This window comes from Bactrocera latifrons, unplaced genomic scaffold (genome assembly GCF_001853355.1).
Source record: "Bactrocera latifrons isolate USDA-ARS-PBARC rearing strain unplaced genomic scaffold, ASM185335v1 scaffold_252, whole genome shotgun sequence".
Classification (NCBI taxonomy): domain Eukaryota; kingdom Metazoa; phylum Arthropoda; class Insecta; order Diptera; family Tephritidae; genus Bactrocera; species Bactrocera latifrons.
In genome coordinates this window covers 283,541-306,372 of record NW_017536097.1, presented here as the reverse complement: position 1 = coordinate 306,372, position 22,832 = coordinate 283,541, and the positions used below count along the sequence as shown (strand labels likewise).

At 31.8% G+C, this 22,832-nt stretch overlaps 6 protein-coding genes across 15 annotated transcripts; 3 read left to right on the top strand and 3 right to left on the bottom strand.

Annotated features, from left to right (window-relative positions):
- Positions 1–391: 391 nt before the first annotated feature.
- LOC108969463 lies at positions 392–1,355 on the top strand. The gene is made up of 3 exons (XM_018934206.1): positions 392–655; positions 729–803; positions 885–1,355. Exons 1-3 carry the CDS (start codon positions 504–506, stop codon positions 1,261–1,263), a joined length of 606 nt encoding a protein of 201 aa, XP_018789751.1. The 5' UTR covers positions 392–503; the 3' UTR covers positions 1,264–1,355.
- A 112-nt stretch (positions 1,356–1,467) lies between these two features.
- LOC108969462 (probable methyltransferase TARBP1) lies at positions 1,468–6,011 on the bottom strand. 4 transcript variants are annotated; one of them, XM_018934203.1, is made up of 9 exons: positions 5,999–6,011; positions 3,951–5,926; positions 3,684–3,878; positions 3,249–3,624; positions 2,681–2,880; positions 2,222–2,612; positions 2,028–2,164; positions 1,804–1,974; positions 1,468–1,748 (listed from the first exon to the last, which is right to left on the bottom strand). In XM_018934203.1, exons 2-9 carry the CDS (start codon positions 5,903–5,905, stop codon positions 1,586–1,588), a joined length of 3,588 nt encoding a protein of 1,195 aa, XP_018789748.1. In that variant the 5' UTR covers positions 5,906–5,926; positions 5,999–6,011; the 3' UTR covers positions 1,468–1,585. The 4 variants fall into 4 exon arrangements, with proteins under 4 accessions (XP_018789748.1, XP_018789746.1, XP_018789750.1 ...); XM_018934201.1 differs by lacking the exon at positions 5,999–6,011 and having other exon boundaries at positions 3,951–5,947; XM_018934205.1 differs by lacking the exon at positions 5,999–6,011 and having other exon boundaries at positions 3,947–4,035.
- A 460-nt stretch (positions 6,012–6,471) lies between these two features.
- Positions 6,472–12,518, top strand: LOC108969446 (zinc transporter 1). Of its 4 annotated transcripts, XM_018934166.1 has the most exons (12): positions 6,472–6,685; positions 9,661–9,846; positions 9,928–10,052; positions 10,111–10,208; positions 10,410–10,543; positions 10,604–10,729; positions 10,798–10,944; positions 11,401–11,513; positions 11,597–11,828; positions 11,905–11,986; positions 12,088–12,192; positions 12,281–12,518. In XM_018934166.1, exons 2-11 carry the CDS (start codon positions 9,670–9,672, stop codon positions 12,174–12,176), a joined length of 1,323 nt encoding a protein of 440 aa, XP_018789711.1. In that variant the 5' UTR covers positions 6,472–6,685; positions 9,661–9,669; the 3' UTR covers positions 12,177–12,192; positions 12,281–12,518. The 4 variants fall into 4 exon arrangements, with proteins under 4 accessions (XP_018789711.1, XP_018789708.1, XP_018789709.1 ...); XM_018934163.1 differs by having other exon boundaries at positions 6,473–6,685; positions 12,088–12,518; XM_018934164.1 differs by lacking the exon at positions 6,472–6,685 and adding an exon at positions 6,691–6,773 and having other exon boundaries at positions 12,088–12,518.
- A 624-nt stretch (positions 12,519–13,142) lies between these two features.
- On the bottom strand, positions 13,143–14,665 carry LOC108969444 (phosphatidylinositol N-acetylglucosaminyltransferase subunit C). 2 transcript variants are annotated; one of them, XM_018934160.1, is made up of 2 exons: positions 14,119–14,665; positions 13,143–14,063 (listed from the first exon to the last, which is right to left on the bottom strand). In XM_018934160.1, the coding sequence occupies exon 2, from the start codon at positions 14,049–14,051 to the stop codon at positions 13,200–13,202; it is 852 nt and encodes a 283-aa protein (XP_018789705.1). In that variant the 5' UTR covers positions 14,052–14,063; positions 14,119–14,665; the 3' UTR covers positions 13,143–13,199. The 2 variants fall into 2 exon arrangements, with proteins under 2 accessions (XP_018789705.1, XP_018789704.1); XM_018934159.1 differs by having other exon boundaries at positions 14,148–14,182.
- Positions 14,666–16,589: 1,924 nt separating this feature from the next.
- LOC108969443 (unc-112-related protein-like) lies at positions 16,590–19,657 on the bottom strand. 2 transcript variants are annotated; one of them, XM_018934157.1, is made up of 2 exons: positions 19,068–19,657; positions 16,590–18,987 (listed from the first exon to the last, which is right to left on the bottom strand). In XM_018934157.1, exon 2 carries the CDS (start codon positions 18,903–18,905, stop codon positions 16,767–16,769), a length of 2,139 nt encoding a protein of 712 aa, XP_018789702.1. In that variant the 5' UTR covers positions 18,906–18,987; positions 19,068–19,657; the 3' UTR covers positions 16,590–16,766. The 2 variants fall into 2 exon arrangements, with proteins under 2 accessions (XP_018789702.1, XP_018789703.1); XM_018934158.1 differs by having other exon boundaries at positions 19,315–19,657.
- A 525-nt stretch (positions 19,658–20,182) lies between these two features.
- On the top strand, positions 20,183–22,779 carry LOC108969445 (cell death-inducing p53-target protein 1). Of its 2 annotated transcripts, none has more exons than XM_018934161.1 (3): positions 20,183–20,263; positions 21,939–22,256; positions 22,317–22,779. In XM_018934161.1, exons 2-3 carry the CDS (start codon positions 21,964–21,966, stop codon positions 22,420–22,422), a joined length of 399 nt encoding a protein of 132 aa, XP_018789706.1. In that variant the 5' UTR covers positions 20,183–20,263; positions 21,939–21,963; the 3' UTR covers positions 22,423–22,779. The 2 variants fall into 2 exon arrangements, with proteins under 2 accessions (XP_018789706.1, XP_018789707.1); XM_018934162.1 differs by having other exon boundaries at positions 20,196–20,263; positions 21,942–22,256.
- The last annotated feature ends 53 nt before the right edge of the window (positions 22,780–22,832 follow it).

Genomic DNA, 22,832 nt, shown 5'->3' with positions numbered 1-22,832 from the left:
AGTGCTGCGTATTTTCTTAAGTTTGTATAATAATTGTATTATTATGTAAGCTTTTATAAAATAAAAAAAATAAAAAAAAAAATCTTCCAAATTTTGTTTATTTACTCGTATATAAATAAATATATACAACAACATCTACATACATAGTACGTAAATAGCGTTTTACAAGGGTTCTCTGTAGTCAACTCACGAGCATGTGCCCCTTCGCTTTGGAATTGAACACTACAAAACATGCTAAATTAATTAGAGCCACCTCAGCTTACTAATTAACACCTTAGAATCGTTAATTAACAGTCGATGTTAATTAATGAAATTGCAAAAGCTCCGAAATATCAATTCCAGTTAAATGAGTTCGATATAAAAACCAGGTAAATTATGAAACGAAGTTCAAACTGTCTAAGTCGTTATTTTACTGGGCAATAGTGTGGTTGAGAGCAAACCGATCTTTAAAGGAAGGGATCCAAGCTATCAGGCATAAGCGGGTTACAGCAAAACAGGTAAAGATGCTAGTAAAATTCACCGTTTTTGCTTCCATTTTGGTGGCTTTGCTCTCCGCTGGCTCGATAGCATTGCCCCTGCTGGACTCATCTAGTGACGTTGATAACTCAACGTTACAGGAAATGATGGCTAGTGTCAACGATACGCCGAAAAATCTGTAAGTCCCCAATGATGTACAATTTCTAGAATTTGTTTATAAAATATTTTCACTGTTCTTGCTCTGTGAATAGGTATGTTGTGAAAGCTGTTGTTTATGAAATTGGAATATTAACAGAAGTCGATGACAACGAAACTAGTTTCGAGAGGTAGTACATGCAATACAATACATACATAATTTCACCAACTATAWGCAAATACGATAAATAATACAAATAAATATTTTTTAGTCAAGAACGAGTGGACTTAACATTCTATGACACCCATTCCAATCAGAGCCATATTAACCTTGGTAATGTACCTCTACCGATTCAAACGAATATATCCGGACAAGTACTTACGGGTATCGCWCCCGTCAATATTGGTGCATTTAGCAGTCCTACCGAACTTTTGGAAACGTTGCCCTTAACAGGAACTATTGTTAATATAACCCATAGCAACACAGCTTATTACCAACTCAGCAAGTCAAACGTTAGTGACTCGTTAAAGCCTCGTATAACGGATGTTGGCGATTTGACAAATGTGTCCCACCTCTTCCCCGTTGTAAGCCAGGACCCATTGCAATATCCAGTTACTACTAGCGACAAAACAAATTCTGTGGACAGTTAAAAATAGTAATAGTTGGACGGCTTGGCGTTTTTAGACGTTAGACTGTGGAATTGTYTATGAAAATGTATATAAATATTTATTTTAAGAGAAAACTTCGACATGTTTTATTTGATTGCTTAGAATAGTATATTTTAAGTATTGCTGTTTCGACCTTTGAATTGAATAACTTATCACTTCATATCAAAAAGAGACAAAACATAGTGATAATGGTACCAATAGTTGATGAAAAACTCTAAAGCTTTTTTATTGGATAAAAAGGCAATAGCTAAGTACACGTGCATAGATACATAAATATATGTATATATAAATAGATCACAGTATTTTATGTGCTAGAGTTTCCAACGATGTGTTGCTTACAATATTCCCACATAAACAACGCCCCCGTTACGTGTACATTTAGGGAACGTAATAATCCAAATTGAGGTATTTCAATGGCATAATCTAAAAAGGCCAGAATATTGCTTGGTATTCCTTCTTTCTCGTGCCTGAAAATATTGTAATGTAAAAAATCCATAGATATTATAAACAGACTGCTCTCACCCTAAAACCAATACACATTTCCGAGGAAATGCAAACCCAATTATATTCTGACTGGCAACAGTTTGTTCGGCTCCTATAATATCAAAACCGTCTTCGCGTTTCTCTTTTAAAAATTCTTCCAAATTAGCTTGTTGGACTTCAAAAATATTCAAATTTTTTTCAGCAGTCATACTATAATTCAATAGTGATAATAAAAAATACACATTCCATATAAAAATACATACCTCACACTTTTGAAATCATCTTTTTCAACAATTTTTTTTGAGCTTAAAACCAAGTTTCGTACACCAAGTACTTCACATGATCGCGCAATGCCTCCAATATTAGGAATTTTGTCTATAAGACTTGCCACTACAAAAATCTAAGAAGATATAACGGTTTATTCGACATTTCCATTGTCATAAAAGCACATACTTACATAAGAATTTGTAGAAGCTTCTTCCTCAGCTATGCTACTTTTAGTGCAAAGAGCGGTTTCCGGGTTCATTTTACGCTGCGTATTAATACCATTGTTGCTAGCAAAAACTACTTGCTCAGAAGTGTGTAATTCTTTCATAAAACTGCGCTTTTTCTTGGAAAATATATGCCTTGATGTTTCATATTTTTTAAAATCCAAATTCGACATATATTCGTCGGCAGGTGCCATTGTAATAAACATTAAATTATCGAAAAAATGTTTAGTATCAGCTAAATATATATATGGGAGCAACAACCGTACATCATTTAGAAATTCATTCAGTTGCGATCCGATAGCCAAACCAATTGCTTCTTGCAAATTATATTGATTTGGAAATAAAGTGTCGGCTTCACTGAAATATTGATATTCTTACAATGTAATTTTTTTTTCTGCGATACAATGGATCTAAGATATACGTACCATTTATGGTTTTCCAAAATTTTATAAATGACCAGCTGAGCGCATGAACGCGTCTGGAAATGAGGTCCCATGGTGAGAGGAAGAAGCTTGTTTATAACAATATTTTGATAGTCTTTGGAGAGCATGGTCCGATTTAAGACAGTGTAACAATAAACCATGCTAATAATAGACACCTGCTGGCTAGATGTGTATTTGTTTACCTTAAAGTACAGAATAATATTAGTAACTAATATTGTGCATGTAGGTCAATATGCAGTTTTGCGCACTCAATAAGCAACTCAAAAGAACTCATATTCTACTATAAATACTGGGCGTATGCGTAAAGGCAAATACAGACCTCATTGAAAATTAAGGTAATTACTAAATTTTTAATTAATAATAACGTGTTTTGATGAGTCATTAAGGTACTTTAGAGGAGCATATGTTAATTGAATAGATTATCAATTAGAAACTGCGTGTATGAAAACTGCAAAATTGTTACAAAGTTTAGCTTTTAGTGTACAAAATACACAGGCGACTGCAGTGTTTCATATGCACACTTTCTTGTTAGAATTGTATATTATCTTACATCATTTAATTTTTTTATAATAATGTCATCATTAGTTATACACTTCGCAACAAGCAGCTCGAGTATATAAGTTATGTTCAGTTGATTATTGTGATTTAATAGCAGTTTTAATATGTCTTCASTGCAACCACATTGCCCTTCTGATTGTCTTATTAAGGAAATTACTGCATTTAATATCCTCATTTTCATTCGATGCTCAATAGAATTCTCAAAATACCTTGGCTTTTTCGAACTTAAAACTTCGAGTTTATTAAGAAGGTCGGTGAGTATTATAGCTTTATATTCGATTGGCAATGATAAAATATATCTTAAGCGCAATTGATGGAAACGAAGGTATTTTCTTTCATATGTTTCTAGACAATAGATTTCTTCAATTCTGAAAGAAAAGATATTACAATTATTTTACAAATTTAAATTTCTGTATAATATTTTTACCTCGCGTCTCCGAAGTTTATATCACCCATTAAAATGCCCTCAATATAGGTTTCTGTCTTTAGAACAACACCCGAATTTAACACTGCAGCGCATATACCAAAATTTTCAAAATCTGTGCGTATAATTCGGTTCGCATATTCTCTTAATTCATGCGGCACATATATATTTCTGAAGTAATTTAGTAAATTTGCAGTTCTGTAAAATAATCATAACATAGTACATTTTTATATTAACATATTTCAAATTATTTAATTATTATTTACCTACACAACATAGCAAATCGATGGCATGCGAGAGAATTTTTTAAGTTGTCTTAAAAACGCGTCTATTATATATTCATCCATAGTCTCTGTGTTAGAGACTAGCAATTGAGAAAGTTTAAGCAATGTTTTATGGGATCCCGTAGTTAAGATTTCCTCCATATTCTCAATATAGTTGTATAAGTTCAGAGTATCTGTTATATACAATTTGGTAAAAAAGTCAGGCCATTTTTTGCGAACAAAAGTTTCTGTGTTTTCCCCGCAAGGTAGTTTTGAAATTACTTCGTAACTTAATTCTTTATAAGAACTGCCAGTGTATTTCTCTAGTTGAAGATTCCAAAAAGATTGACAAATATTTTGTACAATTTCAGAATTTTCCGCCTCGAACACCAGCATGAAAAGTATCCAATTAAGATTATTTCGATCTGCTTCTGTTTTATTCTTTAAACATTCAACGATCCCATTTAATAAAGTTGTTTTATTTAATTTAATTTCTTCGTTTTTTTTTACGGTATTTTCATAAATTAAGGCTGGATGTTCGCAAGAGAKTTCTCCATCCAGATTATTTGTAACAATTTCATAAAATCGTAGCGATAGAGAGAGCGAATCACCATTATCGATGCAGTTTTTAAGTTTAGTACAAAATGTTGTAAAGTTATTAAAAGGATCAGTAACATTATATAAAGTTTCAATAAGAACAGTATATTCCGTTATTGTCATACAATCAATAGTTTCGGAAAATGTGTTTTCACATAGCTTAATGCATTTCAACCGGATAAAAGGATTTTGTAAAACGCGGACTCTTGTAGCAATTTTTAATAATTGTTTGTTAGAAATCAAATTCGATATTGATTTGCATTGAAAAATATGAGAAAGCCAAAAGTGCAGTGGAACACTTTTCAGATTAATTTCCATCATAATTTCCACAAGCCGAACGACATCTCCGTCCAGAAATTTTTTAACAGAATCCGTAGGAAGAAAGTAACCTTCATAATTATATAACCTTGTATTATTACTGGCTTTTACAAATTGACTCATAACATTGGGGCTGATGTCTGAACAAGAATAGTTCTGGAGAATATATACAAGTGCCCAACGGGTAACCAGAATATTTTGATTTGATAAAATTTTAAGATAAAGAATATCCAGCCATATTTTCATGTTCGCTTTTTGAAAGTCGTATTGTTTTATATGCTCAAGAGAAGGTAAAATAAGGTGTGATTGGTTTTCTTCTAAATTTTCCAATATGGTAATAAATGACATCCAAAATCGCTGTTCTGTCGAATCAGTACAAGTGTAATTTTTTGTTTTTATCAAATATAAAGCAGCCTTATATTCTTCGCGACCATCGCATTGCAATAATTTTAAAATCAGCTGCTCAATATCATGTCCATCTTTGAAACCGTTTATTATTGCAGAGAAATCATCAAAGAACTGAATTAGCACGTATGTCGTTGCGATTGATATATCCTTACTATTTTTTAAATTCTTAAGAAGCATATTCCAAAGCCGATTCACAATTTCAACTTCATGAAACGATCTTGAATATATTTTTAGACAAAATATTACATCTGAAGTTAAGGATTTGCTCCAAGTGCTGGCAAACAACAATTCCACAAGTAAATGTGCCCATTCGGACGATAATTTTAATTTTGAATCATGTGGGCACTTTTGCTTTGATACTTCTTTAACTACCTGGTAAATTATCCTGACAATGTTCTTTAAAGGAATCTCATTTTGTTTGTATAGTTTAATCATTCTTTGAAAGTAATCGCTGATATCAATTGTTGATCCGTTTTCAATTTCTATTTTGATAGCATGATTTATCATAGATATATTTATTTCTGGTGCCACCGTTTCCTTTGTGGTTGATATTTTGAGCTGCTCTTCTATTGCTCCAAGTTGCATTGACAGAGCAACGTAAGGAATTTCCATAAATTGCGACTTTCCCAAATTATCCATTTTTTATTATCTTTCCATATCCTAAATAAAGATTAAAAATTCAACAACTATACAAATAAGTGAAATATTGAATTGTCGGCACCCTGTACTTACTTTTCGATACCCGATATCAATCCTATAGATGAAATAATTGAAATATGTGACATTAGCTGGCAGCAGAGTTCCCTCTTTAAAAAAATGTAAAAAAAATTTAATCTGCATAACAATTCATTTCCACAGACAATGTTCATTCACTAACGATCGGTGAAATTTGCGTCCAATTAAATTATGACGCAGCCAGTAGCGTGCCAAAGGCTAGGACAATAAAAATTCCGACAGATAATTATTATATTTGCTTAAAGAGAAGCTTGCTGAAATGCTAATGTTAATAAAGAAAGGTGTGATAAAAAGTAACATTATACTTATGGAGTTTATTACAGATCTCAATGTACAAATATAAAAATAAAATAAATATAACATAAATTTTAGATTAACTGAACTAAGTKCATACAGGAACACAGCTCATAAAGTTGGTTGCCGCGGCAACACTATTTAGAATCTGATGATTTTGACATTTATGAGTTACTTGACATCCCATTATTATTGACAGGTATTTATTTGTCCTAAAGTACTTAACTTTTTTGCATAGTGACGGCCAAATATTTCTTAATATCATGCATTTTTTTGTGTTTGAAAGCGACAAGTAATGAATACTAAGTGAAATTATTACYAACGAAAAACGAAAGTGACGAATTGCCAATCTATAACTGAAACGACAGAAGGTGGAATTTGTGTTATAATGTTAGTAAAGTTTATTTTTTGAAATTGTTTAATTTAGTTTAGTCTGAAGCTGCAACTCTTGTACATAATTTAACGTAATTAATTAAATGTAAGTTTGAATCTTTATATTATTTCATCCACCTATAGCTCGTTTTCAAAAACTTCATTTGGTATAGTACAATTTGGTTTTATCAATTTAACAACCAAATATTACGTTGACTTAGGGCTTGCACTGCTCATTTTTAATAGATGATGATGCGTTACTGCATTTCAACATTGGAGTAATATTTATAACATCCAGTCATAAAAAACTGTTTGGATAAAAAAATGTGTACACTCCAACGCTCGTTTTGAAATTCTTCCATATTATTATCAATGTGATGTAATATTATTGTAGCAGAAATTTACATTATTAAGAAAATTAAACAATCTTTGGCAGAATATACTTGACAACGATGATATTTAAGGGGCAGATTTTATCCATGCCCAGGAGAGTCAAACCTAAGAAACTGATACGGACCCGGATATTTATCTGTCCACGGACTGTCAACTCGGCACAATTCCTCGAAATAACTGCAGGAATGATTTCTGCTACTAGAATAACAAGAAGGAGACATCTTGTGTGACTTTTTATTTACTCTAATCATAAGTATGTAAATCAGTTTCTTTAAGATAAGTCACATATTGGCCGATATATGTGGTAATAAAGTCAACCGGAAGTTCGAAAATCTTTATGTTAGGTATATGGGGGCTAAAAGAAGTATAAACTCCATTTAACCCATTTGTAGCACAGAGACATACTACTAGCAAGAAGGGTTTCTCTCCAACAATTTCAGTAAAAAGTCAACTATTTGTATGGGAGTCCACATATTAGATATCTAGTTGCTGGAACAGTTTTTTTGTTGGATTTGGACAATTTTTTATCATAAGGTGGCATACTTAAAGGCATTATTCGTGGTTTAGACCGTTATATAAATTTCTTCTTGATTTGTATCCTCGAAGGGAAAGAATCAGATGAAATTTAAAATTGAGTTATATGAAAAGTAGTTGCGGGCATATTCTGATTTCAACCATTTTCCCACTATTGCATAAAAATATCAGAGGAATGCCACTTTCCATATTTGGTTGAAATGGGTCTCGAGATATGTAAAGCCCTGTTATACCATGTCTCTGGCGAATTTAGTTATTGATTTATCGCTCTTTTAATAGTTTTTAACAGTACCGCAATATGGGTAGTCGGCGGGGTTATCATCCTATTTCATCCATTTTCCCACTGTTGGTAGGAGTTCTTATATTATTTGCACTATACGAATTTGGATGTAGTAGCTTTATGGGCTTAAAAGCGCATAAGCAGTATTTATAAATATGAAAATATTTTTGTTATTCTATCTGCTTCTGATAGTTGTGTGATCATGCTTCAGAAATCTATGAATGCTAGTTTTAGTTGAAAAAGCAAAGCGTGATTTAAACTATCTTATTAATTACATAATATAAGTTACACGTTAAGAGACAATTGTGTAAGGCTTTAGGTGATACCAATGTAATTAATTGTACATACATACGTCCAATATTTGATATCAAATGTAAGTATGTACACATTTATTCGTATATCGAARTCAATCAACTATAAAAAAGATCCCTTTCACAGGCGATCACATAAGATGATGAGATGATTAAAAAGCCCTAGTTGCCCCGGCCAATCTGACAATCTAATAATTAATATTAACATATAACATACAAATTAGTCAGCCTTGCATTTTAATACTGTTTCTTTATAATTGTTTTGATATGTATATATTTATGCAACTAAAACACGTCGCCTATCCGAGTTTCAAACAGACAATTATTTATGGTATTATTATTATTTTTGGTTTTTTCAAATATATATTCAATAATTTCTAAACAGATATCATCTTTTTGTCATTTGACGACAGATAACATTGATAAGGGAATACTGTCATGTTAAATTTTTTATATCTACTGTAAGTCGATGTCAACATTATAAAATAAATTTTAATCTCTAAGTGATATTCTATTTGTAACTTTGTGGCAAAATACGTGATGTGCATATTTTGTAAATATATGTATACTACCAAATGATACATATGTATATAGTAAAAACAAATCTGAAATTTCGAGTGTAAAGCAATTTTGAGTATTTTTAAGAGCATTTGCGAGCATATTACATCAAAAATGTACAATTAGTTTTGACCTTAATTTATAATTTCTGATAAAGCAAAGTAAACGTTTAAGTACTGAAAAGTTTTACTCTGTAGCCTTTTATATCACATTTTCATTTGATATTAATAAAATGAAAAATTGCTGAAACTGTTAAAGCTACTCACCTCAACTTTAAACACGTGATAAAATAAATGGTTGAATAAAAAATAGCAATAATTGCACTGGGACAATAAAGATGTCATTTAACGTGTTGACGGCTCTTGATAAATATTTGAGTTGGCTACCTACTGAAACTGAAAGTTTAGTACCTTAAGTACTAAACAGTGTAACCCAGAGTCATAAATAAAAAAAATATAATTTTTATATTATAACATTCGAACATATGTATATTTATGAATATATTTTCATTCCTATGGATGTTAATATATTAGTATATATGTGTATATACATATGCACATATTTTGGAAGGGAACTAGGTTATGTTTGTAAATACTTATGATAATAGTTATTGGGTTACTACAAGCTAGTTTGCTTAGAATATCTCTACATACGTCTGGTCCGGCGACATATGAGAACAAGTGTTCACATGAACAATAATATTTAATGAATTTTTAAGTAAACGTACGTGCACGGCCTAATTTTAAGGCTTCTCTAAAATTATAAAGATAAAAGAATATATGTGTATATTTACCCATGCTGCCTTAATCAGGTATGCATACATGCGGATCTTTGTTTTTGACGAGATATTTATTATATATGTTTTAGTGTACATGTCATTGCTAACGTTTTGAATAAATTCTATCTATCTTTTGTAGCATCAAAAAATGTCTAAATATACAGGAAAAAAATGTCGTTTACTTTCTATGATGTGGCTGACTGCGTTTTTCTTTTTCGTGGAAATCGTGGTGGGCTATGTGACAAATTCAATGGCCTTGGTAGCAGATAGTTTTCATATGTTGGGTGACATAGCTGCCCTTGTCATATCATTCCTATCAGTAAAAGTACGTAACTTTTTTATATTTACTTACCCATGTATATACATATTAAAATTCAAAATTCTTAACTTATCCACATTCATTCAGATGTCCCCGAAAAAGTGGTCCAAAAACACATTTGGTTGGGCGCGAGCAGAAGTGTTGGGTGCTCTGGTTAATGCAGTGTTTTTAGTAGCTTTATGCTTTAGCATTACCATAGAAGCTTGTAAAAGGTAAAATATGAACGTTAAATACACCATACATCCAGTTAATATGTCTACGATCTCATAGATTTATAGAAGAAGAGGAAATTCACGAACCGAAACTATTAGTTATAGTAGGCTGCCTAGGATTGTTGGTAAATGTGATAGGATTATGTTTGCTTTATGGTGAGTAAAATTGTAGTGTGTAAATATTAAAAACGCTCGATCTGCTTTTTGTAACGTCATCTGAATTCACATAACTAAAAATAAAACTAATTTGCTTTTTATTGTTGCTAAAATGTTATATAAATAAAAAACTATATAAAAAGATAGAGTGTTTAATTGTTGCAAATAAATACATATTTATATCCACATGTTCAATACTAGAACACGGCGGTCACCATGGCCATTCACACGGGGGAGGTCTTACTAGAAATCACAGCAGACTTACCGAACTGGCTAATATCGATGATGGCGAAGGCGAGGGTGAGGGCGAAGCTGAATTTGCTTATGAAAAAGAGGTATTTTATTGAATATATAATAAACAAAATACAATTTAAAAATATATATTTTACTTTAAGAAAAAACCGGTTAAGAAATTAAACCATGGACATAGTCATGATGCAGGCCATATGAATATGAGAGGTGCATTTTTACATGTATTAAGTGATGCTTTGGGTAGCATTATTGTTGTGATAAGCGCTTTGGTATGTACACAATTTTCATATAGAAACGTATTATGAAAATATTTCTTTACGTTAATTTGTATGTTTAGGTGGTATGGTTAACAGACTGGAAATATCGTTTTTATATGGATCCTGCTCTTTCCATTGTATTAGTTTGTTTAATTTTRCATTCTGTTTGGCCCCTTTTACGTGAATCTGCGTTAATATTGCTGCAAACTGTTCCAACTCATATTCAGGTAATCGATGGGATCTAATCTTTGATTTTAACTTTGTTGTAGTTGTAGCGAGTATCTAGACCCTGCTTGGGGTAAAGTAACATGTTAGCTGCCACTTAACGGGAAACCAAAGAAACGAGCTGTTTCGGACTAAGTTGGTTTCATGGGGTCTGCAAAGAAATGATTAGTATCGTGCGGGGACTCATTGGTGACTGTACTTTTGTGACAATCGCGGTTGTGTGTGGAGTAGACGAGTGAAAGTGTGTAGACTATCGAATGTGACTTAAATTTGTAGGGTGGTTTCCTGTCTAAATTCTACCTGCATCGTGAATTGTTTAAATTCAGTCTGCCCAGTTTGTAAATAGGGTGGCCGTGACAGTGTTAAAATGTTACTTGCAGATCCAAACAGGGTTAGATCGTCGAAATGACAACTCTTGATCGGATGAAACTATATTTATTTATTATTATTTAATGTAGGTCGATGCCATTCAAAAGCGTCTCTTAGAAAAGGTTGACGGAGTCTTGGCCGTTCACGAATTTCATGTTTGGCAATTGGCTGGAGATCGCATAATCGCTTCAGCGCATATAAGGTAACAAAYGTATATGAGTACACATGTTGTGGTTTTAATGTTGCTGATGTTGGAAATATTTTTTTTTATGTATTCATTAATAGATGTCGAAACCTTTCGGAATACATGAAAATTGCTGAAAAAGTTAAAGAATTTTTCCACAATGAAGGCATACACTCTACAACAATCCAACCTGAATTTGTTGAAATCGAAGGTTGTAACATGTCTGACGGTACATCTAGTCTAAATATGAGTGGCTCTGATTGCGCACTAGATTGTCCAAGTACAGCCGAAGGATGTGTTAAAGCAACTTGTTGTCAAAATAATAGCAAACTAGTAAGTACTAAAAACACAAGTTAATAATACTTATCCAAAGCTTAACCTGATTATGTAATTCTTAATTTCTTGATAGAATCAGGTGCCCTCGCCGACAAATTCCCCTTATGCATGTCGCCAAAGGAACTCGTCCAAAAATCCGAATGATGTTGAAGCAGGTACACAATTCGTTCATTAGTTGTGCTATTATTTTTTATACGTAAATTCTTTCATGTTAACACATTTCCTTTTCAATTCGACTGGACTTGATTTATTATAGGCTCCTCACTTTTGGAATGTTTAGCTGGTGCATCGGTGCATAATGGTAATTCGGAGTCTGGGCGTATGACTAATGGAGATGTAGTGTGACACCTTTACCTCTCATGTATGTGACAAAAGTAACGAAATGAAAAAAATCCCAAACGCACAAAAAAAAATTTGTATTATCCATATTTATTACAACTTCGCTACAGGTATAATTAATGGTTGAAAATCTGAACAGATAAGAATCCAACCAAAGATTGATAAAAAATTCAGAATTGCATAATTATCAACAAAAGCATCAAGTTACCATGATACTGGGTTCGGTAGACAAAAATTTTAATAGTAAAAGTTAGTGAATGTTAGTAGAGTATTCATCTAAATTTAGTAGTAAAATTATAATTTTTTCAGTACTTTAGCAAYTAAGTATTCGTTATATTAGATTGTAATTTTAAAATTAAAAGAAAAATTTAGATGCATTTCTTCTTTTTGACAATTGTTTGTTCAAATTGAAGAAATGTAGATCTTTTTTATAATTTTACATGCATACATATGTAATATGTTAGATGTAAGAAATAAAATATCTTTCACTTTTTGTGACATTTTTACTTTAAACATTGATATACGAACATGAGTAATATTTGCAATAAATTTTCATATTTCTCAGCWTTGCGTATGTGAATATATTATTCTTGATTATCATTATGTTTCATTTAGGTTGGTGTATTTTGCCATTTTTGTATTGGACACTACAATAAAAATGTGCAATTCCGCCATGTTGGGCATGGGCTCCATCTCAACATTCAAATTTGTAATTTATATCAAGCAACGTTCTATCACTTTAACAAGATCACATCAACTAAATAGCTTCAATATACCAACTATTGGCGACTTCAATTCCTCAACTATTGTCACTTTTACCAAGATGGCTCGGCGAACACTCCAAAACCATTGRATTAATATAACTATTTAATTAGACAACCTGTCGATTCACAGAATTTTTCCTACTATTTAAATATAATCTGCAATGACATTTCTTTAAATGTTTTCAGTTTTAGTTAATAAAAAACAGCGTTAAGACAATATTTTTTTATTCAATCATATGCTCACATAACTAAATAACACCCCTGATTATTTATCACTAATGACATTCTCCGAGTTTTCCTCTACTATTGCTTCATCCCATGGTCCATGAATGTTTTGCTTATATTGTTGTTGTGTCACAAATATGTATGGACATATTATATTAATAAATCCCGTTAAAGTGACATAAATAATAAGAATATTAATGGAAATGTTGTACAGCATAAAACAACAAACCATATAAGTAGGCAACAAAAGATACCATCGCCAGTATAAAGACGTGAAAATAGGATAAAGTACAAAAAAAACAGACGCTTCTACAAGCAAAACAAACGCATGGAAAGCAGTAGAAAGCCGAGACGCCAAACAAATTGATGCAAATATGGCAGCATTCAATGATAGCGCCTTTGAAACCATTGCAGCTGATAATCCATAATCAAAAAATATTAGATTGAGCAGCAAGACAAAGAATGTCATTGAAAATATTGTATCAGTGCTTATAGCATTTGTTAGACGGTGTAGTAAAAGCGCAAAAAGATATCCAAAAACCAATACCGTCAATAGAGTTTTTGAGTCCTCCAGAACATATTGAAGCGTAAAAAGSTTTTGTCCACGGTAAAAAATGTATCCAACTGAAGTGATTAGTCCAGTGACTAATAAAACATTGAGTGGGGTAACACTCTCGCTGTAAAGCAAATAGAAAATAACCAAAAAAGCGGTTATACACGAAATTTGATTATTTAGCCTAGTGATGCCTTTAAGAGCTTCCTCGAAAGTGAAAAAGCGTACATTTAAATTCGTTTTCAAGTCTTTTAAGAAGCTGGGATCTGTGTAATTATCGTCATATTCAGTATTTTCGTACAAGCATTTCTTCCAACGTTTATATGATTGAGGCACCATGGTGTGATATATCTGTAAGGTGTATGTAATTATAATTGTTTATTATTTTACAATAATAGCAAGTTACATTTATAACTTTATGTAACAACTACCAACCATTATGTATACATATTTTGCACGCAGTATCTGAATTAAAATACATAACTGTCAAAATTCTATTATTTTAAAAATATTCAGATATGTGAAATCCGATTTCTTTTTAATTCTTTCGTATCCACTTCACATTGAATCATTAATCATTAAGGTCATTGTTATTTCTTTATGTGTACATACAGATATATGTTGAAGGAATTGATAATTTGAACCAATTAGTATTTATATCCAAAGTTATTCAGGTGTTGCCTTTAAATATTTGCTACTGTAGAAATGACCTACATACATATAAATAGTGTTAAACTTTTTAATAAACGAGAATCCATAAATCTTTTTTGTACACTGAAATCGAGTAACCAAAAAATATCAGCTGATTATTGAATGTACGCACAGCTGACGACAGCTACCCCTTAAACTCATTTTATTATATACCCTTCATACGCTGGAATTGGTATTATAACTTTGGTGTGATTTTAGCTGCTAAAGTGTCTTAATAATGGTTAGTTTCCATATTCGTTCTTAGAATCAGACAGGCAGTTTTTTCTTGAACTTATGTTATGAACATAAATCGAAGCAAACCTTAAAATATACATATGTACATGTATGTATATAGGGACCATCTCAGCTATCTTTGTTGCCGTTAAAAGTATATTACCTACCTTAGACAGATATGTATTCAAAATGGAACCCATTATTCATTTGTGAAATAAAAATCCGAGGGCATGTTTTTGCCTTGGTGATGAATGTAGAAAAGCGAAATCGGTTTCAATGGGTTGACCTCATAAATATGTACATGCATACACGTAAGAAACGCGTCTCAGTCTGGGAGAGGATAAATTTAATGTTTAAAAACAGGTTAGCGGAATCGATAGTACATAGTGAAACTATCCAAATAAGATCCACAAGTGATGCCCCCAAGGATGAGTATTAACCAACACAATACACTTACCGACATGTTCGATAAATCTTATCGAATTCTGCCGTTACAACAACAACAACAACATAAATCTTATGTTAGTAAAACGAAAGTGATTAGTTTGGGGTAGTATCTRCCAGATTTTATCTATTTTTGTGAATACCACTTATTACAATGCCACATACTAAAAACACGTGTCCTGGGTTTCATAAAGGTACCTCATATAGAACCACCAATCATATGGAGTAAAGTCACTCTAATCTGATATGTTTGTTATATCATAGCTCACATACAACCGTATATACTTTATATGTATATCAAATCTTTTTCCCCTAACGTCTGATTGCTTTCAGGAAAACATTAACATTATTATTTTATAATTATTTATTTGTTAATGCACAAATTGGTATTAAATAAACAGAAAAAGTACATAACTTATTTTTACTTGGTATTTGTTTGTAATGTTCAATATTTATTCACTTTCAAACATTTTTCTCTAAACATCCAGCAGTAAAAGTATTTTTATTGTCGATTTATACGATAAAGATCAAAGTATATTCATGTTTATTATTAAACTATTGTTTTGTATTTTAACTATGTACCACGCTATATTATTTTGTTCCCAAATAGATAGCTGTAATTTCAATTAGATTTATGAACTGAATTCCTATAGGCTGRTAACCTGGCATCAATGGTTTAGTTGATTTTAGTTTCTTATTTGACCATCAATTCTTTAATAACATTTATTGCATATTTTTGTTTGAATTTGGAGTTAAGTATAAAAATTCGACCTGACGGTCAAGTTTATAACCAATTAGTTACATTTGCTATTTTCTAGCTAAACGCTTCAAAACGACTGCATAATTCGGCATGGTAATATTTCAGTAGCGTTATTCGGGCACAACATAATTGCACATATAAAAGAAACTTTTATATATAGTAAATTTTAATATTATTTGTATGGGAGATTGGTTGGCAGTAGCCTTCTATTCACAAATAAGTTGTAATATCTGACGTTAGGCTACTAGAGAATAAGGCACCGTAGTGTTAATAATAAAATTGTTAATTAGAATAAAACTTAAAGATATTTAGTACATTTAACAGTTTATATACTTTTTTGTAGATAATTAGAAAAATATATAAATACATACTTTTGTTTACACATTTTTGCAGAATAGTATAATTTGTTAGAACTGGTAAAACGTTAATAGTATAGTTATAAAAATGGATAATACCTTTATATCAGAAATAAATTTAAGGTACATCAGAAAGAACATTAAAAATATCTAGTGTATTTAGTTTGGCTTAATGTCTTACTTTCTAATAATTTTGAACGTTTCAGACAGGCTTTCCTTGATTAAATGCAGTTCAATCCAGTATAACGAATGAAATGATATCATGGTTATACATATGTATTGTACATATGTACATACATACGTACGTATGTATATATTAAAATTATTGACCATACATATGTATGTATGTATATATTTTGTTTTTAAAAATTTGCAATTTATTGACCACTTACTTGTTAAAAATTAAATTATATTTTATAAATTATTCCATTAAAATATGTTTTGCATGGCATTAAAAAAAATCGTAATATAATGAATAAGTATTTAGAGTCCCTTTTACTGGACTATGAAATTTTTGTTATATATGAGTATCAAGCATACGAAATACTGGACGAAGACTGCATAGTTATTTTATGCCCATCCCCCGGTTAGTTTATGGAAAAGTTCTTCATTTAAAGTTTGGTTATTTTCTTTCGACCGCATTGACATAAATATATATCCACCAATAAATTCGTGGACAACTTTGCAATCGGCTGACTGACATGAGAATACAACGGTTTCATCATGAAATTGGATCATCATACATTTAATACCCCAGTTCACATTCCAGGCTTTCATCGTGTTGTAGCGCCATGTTTTAATATGATCACCAGTATTGAGGTCCATCCGCATGATTCTATTATGTGCAACCCCAAGAAGTTCTTCCTTTTTGTGTCCATCAAATTTAATAACAAACAATGTAACTCCAAAATCAGGCAAGGATTGCCAGGCCTCTATGTATTTGAGCTTTGCTTCTATCAACGACAGCTTTCGTACATTTGCATGAGCTTCTAAAATCCGTTGACCTGCTTTTCCAGATGCTTTGCGCAACATTCTCGGAGATAAATAGTCATTTGCATCAATGCTTCGTGGATCTATATTAACAGCAATTCCCTGTACTGGTTTCTGCATACTTAGAAATGATCGAATGCTTGTAACTTCACTTTCATATGAACTATCAGCAAGAGAACGACCTTTTGATGCTAACCGGCAAGCGGCCATCCATCTTGCATACTGTTCTTCTGTGTCACAGCGTATCCATACTTCGCTATTTGGACCGGTATGACCTTCTGGCGACACTTCTAATTTAATGGAAAATTTTCCTTGAGCCAAATTTACATCGGGAGTTACTTCACATCCACGCAAGTTTATAGTCAACTCCGGAGCACTGCGGCGAGAGTCTTCAGCCGTTTTATACAGATGAAGATGAAGATCTCGATATGTAAAAAAATATCTTTTATAACCTTTTAGTGTAAATTTACGAGGTTTCAGGAATTTCAAGTAGTCTGATAATTCTGGAATTTTTGTAATGTTGCTAACTTCTGTAGTAGAGTTCGGCCCTTCTAATGTAATTTGCAGTTCATTAAGTGCGGAATCAATGTCATCGTATGTTCCATTCTCTCCATTGCCTGAATCTACGACATCTAATTTGGACGAATGTGAATCCGCTTGGAAATTTATTTGAAACTGTAGAGCTGCAAACATTAGTGACTCCTCTTCAGTACATTCAATTTCTTCATTTAAAATCGACCATCTGGCTTGTTCATATAATTGATTTATTCGCACTTGATCGTATTTCGGGTTGATGTCGAAAAATGTATAATACTTGAAACGTAAACATAAYGTCTCATATTCGCGAATACCCTGTTCCATTATTGAAAGGGAAGAATCTAGCCATCCAACATTCATTCGTGCTTTTTCTAATAAAGTCCGTGGGCGTAAAAGTCTTGCGCGTACATCTGGGCTTGGAGATCTGGGTGAGCATGCTAAATTCTCTTGAATGTCACCAAGACTAGAAGATGAATCAATAGTTGTGTAACCATTATTACTTTGCTTCCAAGTTCCTGTTGGAGAGCTGATAGGAGTACTTGGAGCAGTTCCACTTGGGCCTCGTCGAGGTGTTGAAGTATACGGAGATACAGGAGCACACAAAAAATTTTCGTTTTGTTGTTTATCCAAACTTCCATTGCTTCCATTGTATGTYGAATTAATGGGAATAAAAGAATTTGTGTCTGCAGCTGGTTGGATAAACGTTGTTCCATCAGAGTCTGCTACAGGAATTGCCTTTTGAGGTAATTTCGAAAAATTTTTTTTAAGGTGATCGGGTTCAATAGGCTTACAGAAGGATAATTCTTCAGGATATCGAATATCAAGCCCTTTACACAAATTTACTATTGACGCAAATGTCTTAGTAGAAAAATCTACTCTACAATCCAAGTATCGTAGATCCGGTAATTGCACTCGGAGAGTTTTGTGCATTGGAGTAAAATGGAGTACGCAATCCGCTTGTACACCTACTTGATCTAATGTTGATCGAGTTCTTGTCAACCATACATTTTTTGCAGGCCACCAGAGGGCATGGTCTGACCAATCCTTTGGATTTTCGGGCTCAACTAATTGCAGCATAATACCACCAATGTGCTGATCACCCCGTACTCGTAAAGTTTTTTCAATTCGCAAGTCTGTGATAAAAATCCGAAGATTCCAAGAATTCTCGCCAACGTGAATCATTCTGTTTATAAATTTTGCACTCTTTTATTTAAATGGATTTGATACGTTTCAGCAAATTGTGCTCGCTCTTTTGCAGCAGAATCTAAAATAAATAATATATATAACAAATATTTTCAAGAACGCTTAAAACGAAAACGAATAGCGATGACGTAAGTTGCTTACTAAAAATCTGTGCTAATACATGCACATATTTCGCCTCCGTGTTTAAATATTTGCGATTCAAACGAACTGCTTATCTTTTGGTGTAGCAGATGTTTAGTCGACAATACTGCTTATTAAAATGGCACAATATATATGGTTTATACACAAGTAAAATACCAAGAGTGTGTTCACTTTTATCGTTTTTACCAAATGATTTCTATATTTCTAAAAACACGAACTTATTTAAAACAGTGTTTTGTGTGAATACCTTTTAGGRTTTCAAATAAATAAGAGCTATTTGTTCACTTATGGATGCATGTATGTACAGAAATTCTCCTTTTCGTTAATTAAAAAACCATCTCAGATATTCCGATCCAACAATACGAATGAATAATGTAATTGCTTTAGAAACAAACAAGGTGGAGCTCGCTCATAAAATATATTAAACGAATTCAATGAGAGAAAGCAATAACTAATCGCAATATGATCGCAATAACCAAAAATTAGAACTCTTTCCATTACACATTGAATGAAGGAACACTATAATTTTTAACAATTTGTTAAAATTTCTCTCGGAGATTTCACTTSTCTCATATGATATTTGGCATCTATTTTTAGAAGAACATCATCTTAGACAAATATAAGCTAAAGAGGATCACAAAGTGAATACGAAAAACCAGAGTTGCAATTGTTTTCAGCCCAAAACCATACCTCTTCATAAAAAATTTAATTTTATTATGTCAAATAATAATGTTGTGTCGACAGCTCAAAAATAACAACTTATCCAACCGTTGTAGTTCATAATGTCTTATTTTGTTTTTATGATTCCGAAATAAGTTTTTTCAAATTTCAACCAATAATACAAGGGCTTTTCGAGTGATAATTGAAAAGGAATTGTAAAGCGTACAAAATTTATACCAGAGATTATTAAAAAAAAGTTAACTTTTTAGTAACAGGAAGCACGCTCCGAAGTAACACAAGTATAATGAATCATGATAGTAGTGCATGGTATGATTATTGCATATCAGAAAAATGATAGTAAGTGATGGAGACAGTCCAGCTGGAAAAATATTTATCATGTCATACAATAATGGGTTAATGCCAAAATATAAATACCTGAAATCCACATTTGTGGATTCAACTTTCATGTTCAGTTGTCTTTTGCAAAACTTTCGTATCTATCGTAATTTTTGGTTGTTAAGAAATATTATATTGTGGTGAGCCCTTTTGGTCATATTTTTTAAATAATATATTCATTGAGTTCAGTATATGGAATTAAACAATGAGTAAAAGATTATAGTATATATAAGCATCGTTAACGATTTTATGCTACTACTAATATTGGAATGTACACACATAGGAATGTACACATTGTATGCTGAAATTTAGTGTATTTAACAATGACGTCATTAATAAAAAGACGTTTCGTTAGAACGCCATCATATTTCGTATAATACGTTCTCTTTATGCACATTTTACTCCAGAAAAGGAATATCTCACAAAAAGCAGCAACATTCGCTATTGTAAGCTTGAATACATCCTCTTCATAGGTGTGTTGATGAGCTTTGTAACATGTATGGTTCCGATACGCACATACAATATACATATGTATGTACCTATAAYGTATTACAGAAAAATAATAATTTAATTTCAATAATTAATTCTATGAAAGATGGCACGTTTGAGTGATATAAATACGTTTAAATGTCATTTACGATCCTACTCTTCGTAATCATTTTAACATTCAAACGTAAATATTTACATAAACATAAAAGCCAAAATTTAATTTGCCTAAAAATTCAACAGTACATCGTTTCCACAGATAATAATTGTTACCTCGATAAACTTATCATGAGCAATATTGCCAATCAAAAAATTGATGTCAAGGGAGTTGTACTGCTCGATTTCCACTCTCTAAAGACTATTTATATAGAATCCGGAGCATTAAACGGTAGTTATATAATTGAGTGCAATTAATTTTAATACAATTTTCAAATYAAAGATCATTTAATACTAAAATAGTACTTACAAATTAATCTAAWCTACTAAAATTATTGAGGAATCCTGTTTTTCTGGCTCTTAATCATAAATCTGTTTYTGTTTCAAAAATGATTTTCTGCTTTTCCTGCTGTCTGCAGTGAATATTGAGAAGCGATTTGTCTTTGCTATTGGCAATTTTAACAGGCTCGCTAAGTACTGGAATGACGTTATTTTTTGCGGTGAGACAAACATTTTGTTACCATATCATTATGGACCTAATAAAATTTGGAAAAAGTCAAACACATTTCTGCAACAGCAGAACATAATGATCATAGTAAAGATTTYCAAGTTTTCTGTAATAGTGAGGGGCGTCTTTTATCGAAAGGGGTTGGAAAGCTGCGCATTTTCACTGATGGTATGACTAAAGAGACATAACTCGACATTCTAAAAATTGAATTGTCTGAAATGCAAATTTGTATCCAGTTTATGTTCCGTCGTTCGTCCCGTTTTGCAAAAAAATAATTAACAATACATCATTTGTATTTCTTCGAATTGATATGTTTTTTTTTTTACCTTTGCGTTTTACATGATTAAACTTTTGTGCATTAGTATTATTTTTAATATTTGAATTATGTAATGAAGTAACGAAAAAAAGTGTCAATGTTTGCGAAATACGAGGATAAAACTGGATTTGTACACTTTATATTTATGTGTTTTTCGAATTGAAAAAAATACATTTGSATGCTTCATTGGTATAAATTCATATCAATAATTTTCCACATTTCCTTTTAATTGATGGGAGATACCCATTACTTAAGCAATTAAAATATTTCTTAAATATACATATATATAAGTATATATATATGACATATAAAAATCAAACGTATTATTTATTTGTTTATTTTATATTAGAAGCTAACTACTAAATCTCAATAAAATGAGCAAAGAAAATGGAACAACACCCCCGCAATACACATACGTTCCTCCGCCATCGGCGCCACCATCTTATCAGGAAGCTGTTGGTGGGGTTAAACCGGTTGGACCATTTACCCCAATCGCAGCACCTACTGTTCCATCATCCAACAATGCAATTGTAACCACGGTTGTGCCTATCGGTCGAACTGCTACACATATGATATGTCCTTCTTGTCATGTCGAAATCGAAACTACTACGCGAACGGAACCTGGCATGATCGCCTACTTGTCAGGATTTATTATAGCKCTATTAGGGTATGTAAAAATGCTTTACAATTCTCAGAATGAAATAGTTAGAGTTTTATTTAAATTCAGTTGCTGGCTTGGTTGTTGCCTTATACCATGTTGTATAGATGATTGTATGGATGTACACCACACCTGTCCAAATTGCAAAGCTTATCTCGGACGTTATCGGCGGTAAACTAAAATTCTAAAATGTGAAATATCCCAAGTGATATTTATAAGATTTTATAGGATGAAAACTCTTTTATTAATAACGAAATTATAATGAATATTTGCAACAATGTAATCAACATGAATTAACAAAAAACGTCGCCAGCAATAAGCCTAATCTTATAAAAATCTTACATTAGTTTTGGTTTCACAAACATATGAAAGAAACAACCAATTGGATGTATATTTCAAAATTTTTTTAACTTTGTAATGTTGTAAAGTTTATATAAAACTATCTCGAATATATGCGAATGCTCAAAATATTTTTTTTTTTCGAATTATTATTAAAGAAATTGTATATCACATTTTTTAACGAAACTTAATAGAGCATATCTATTTGATTTTCTGCGTTTGCTTTTAAAGCTTTGATTCGTAACG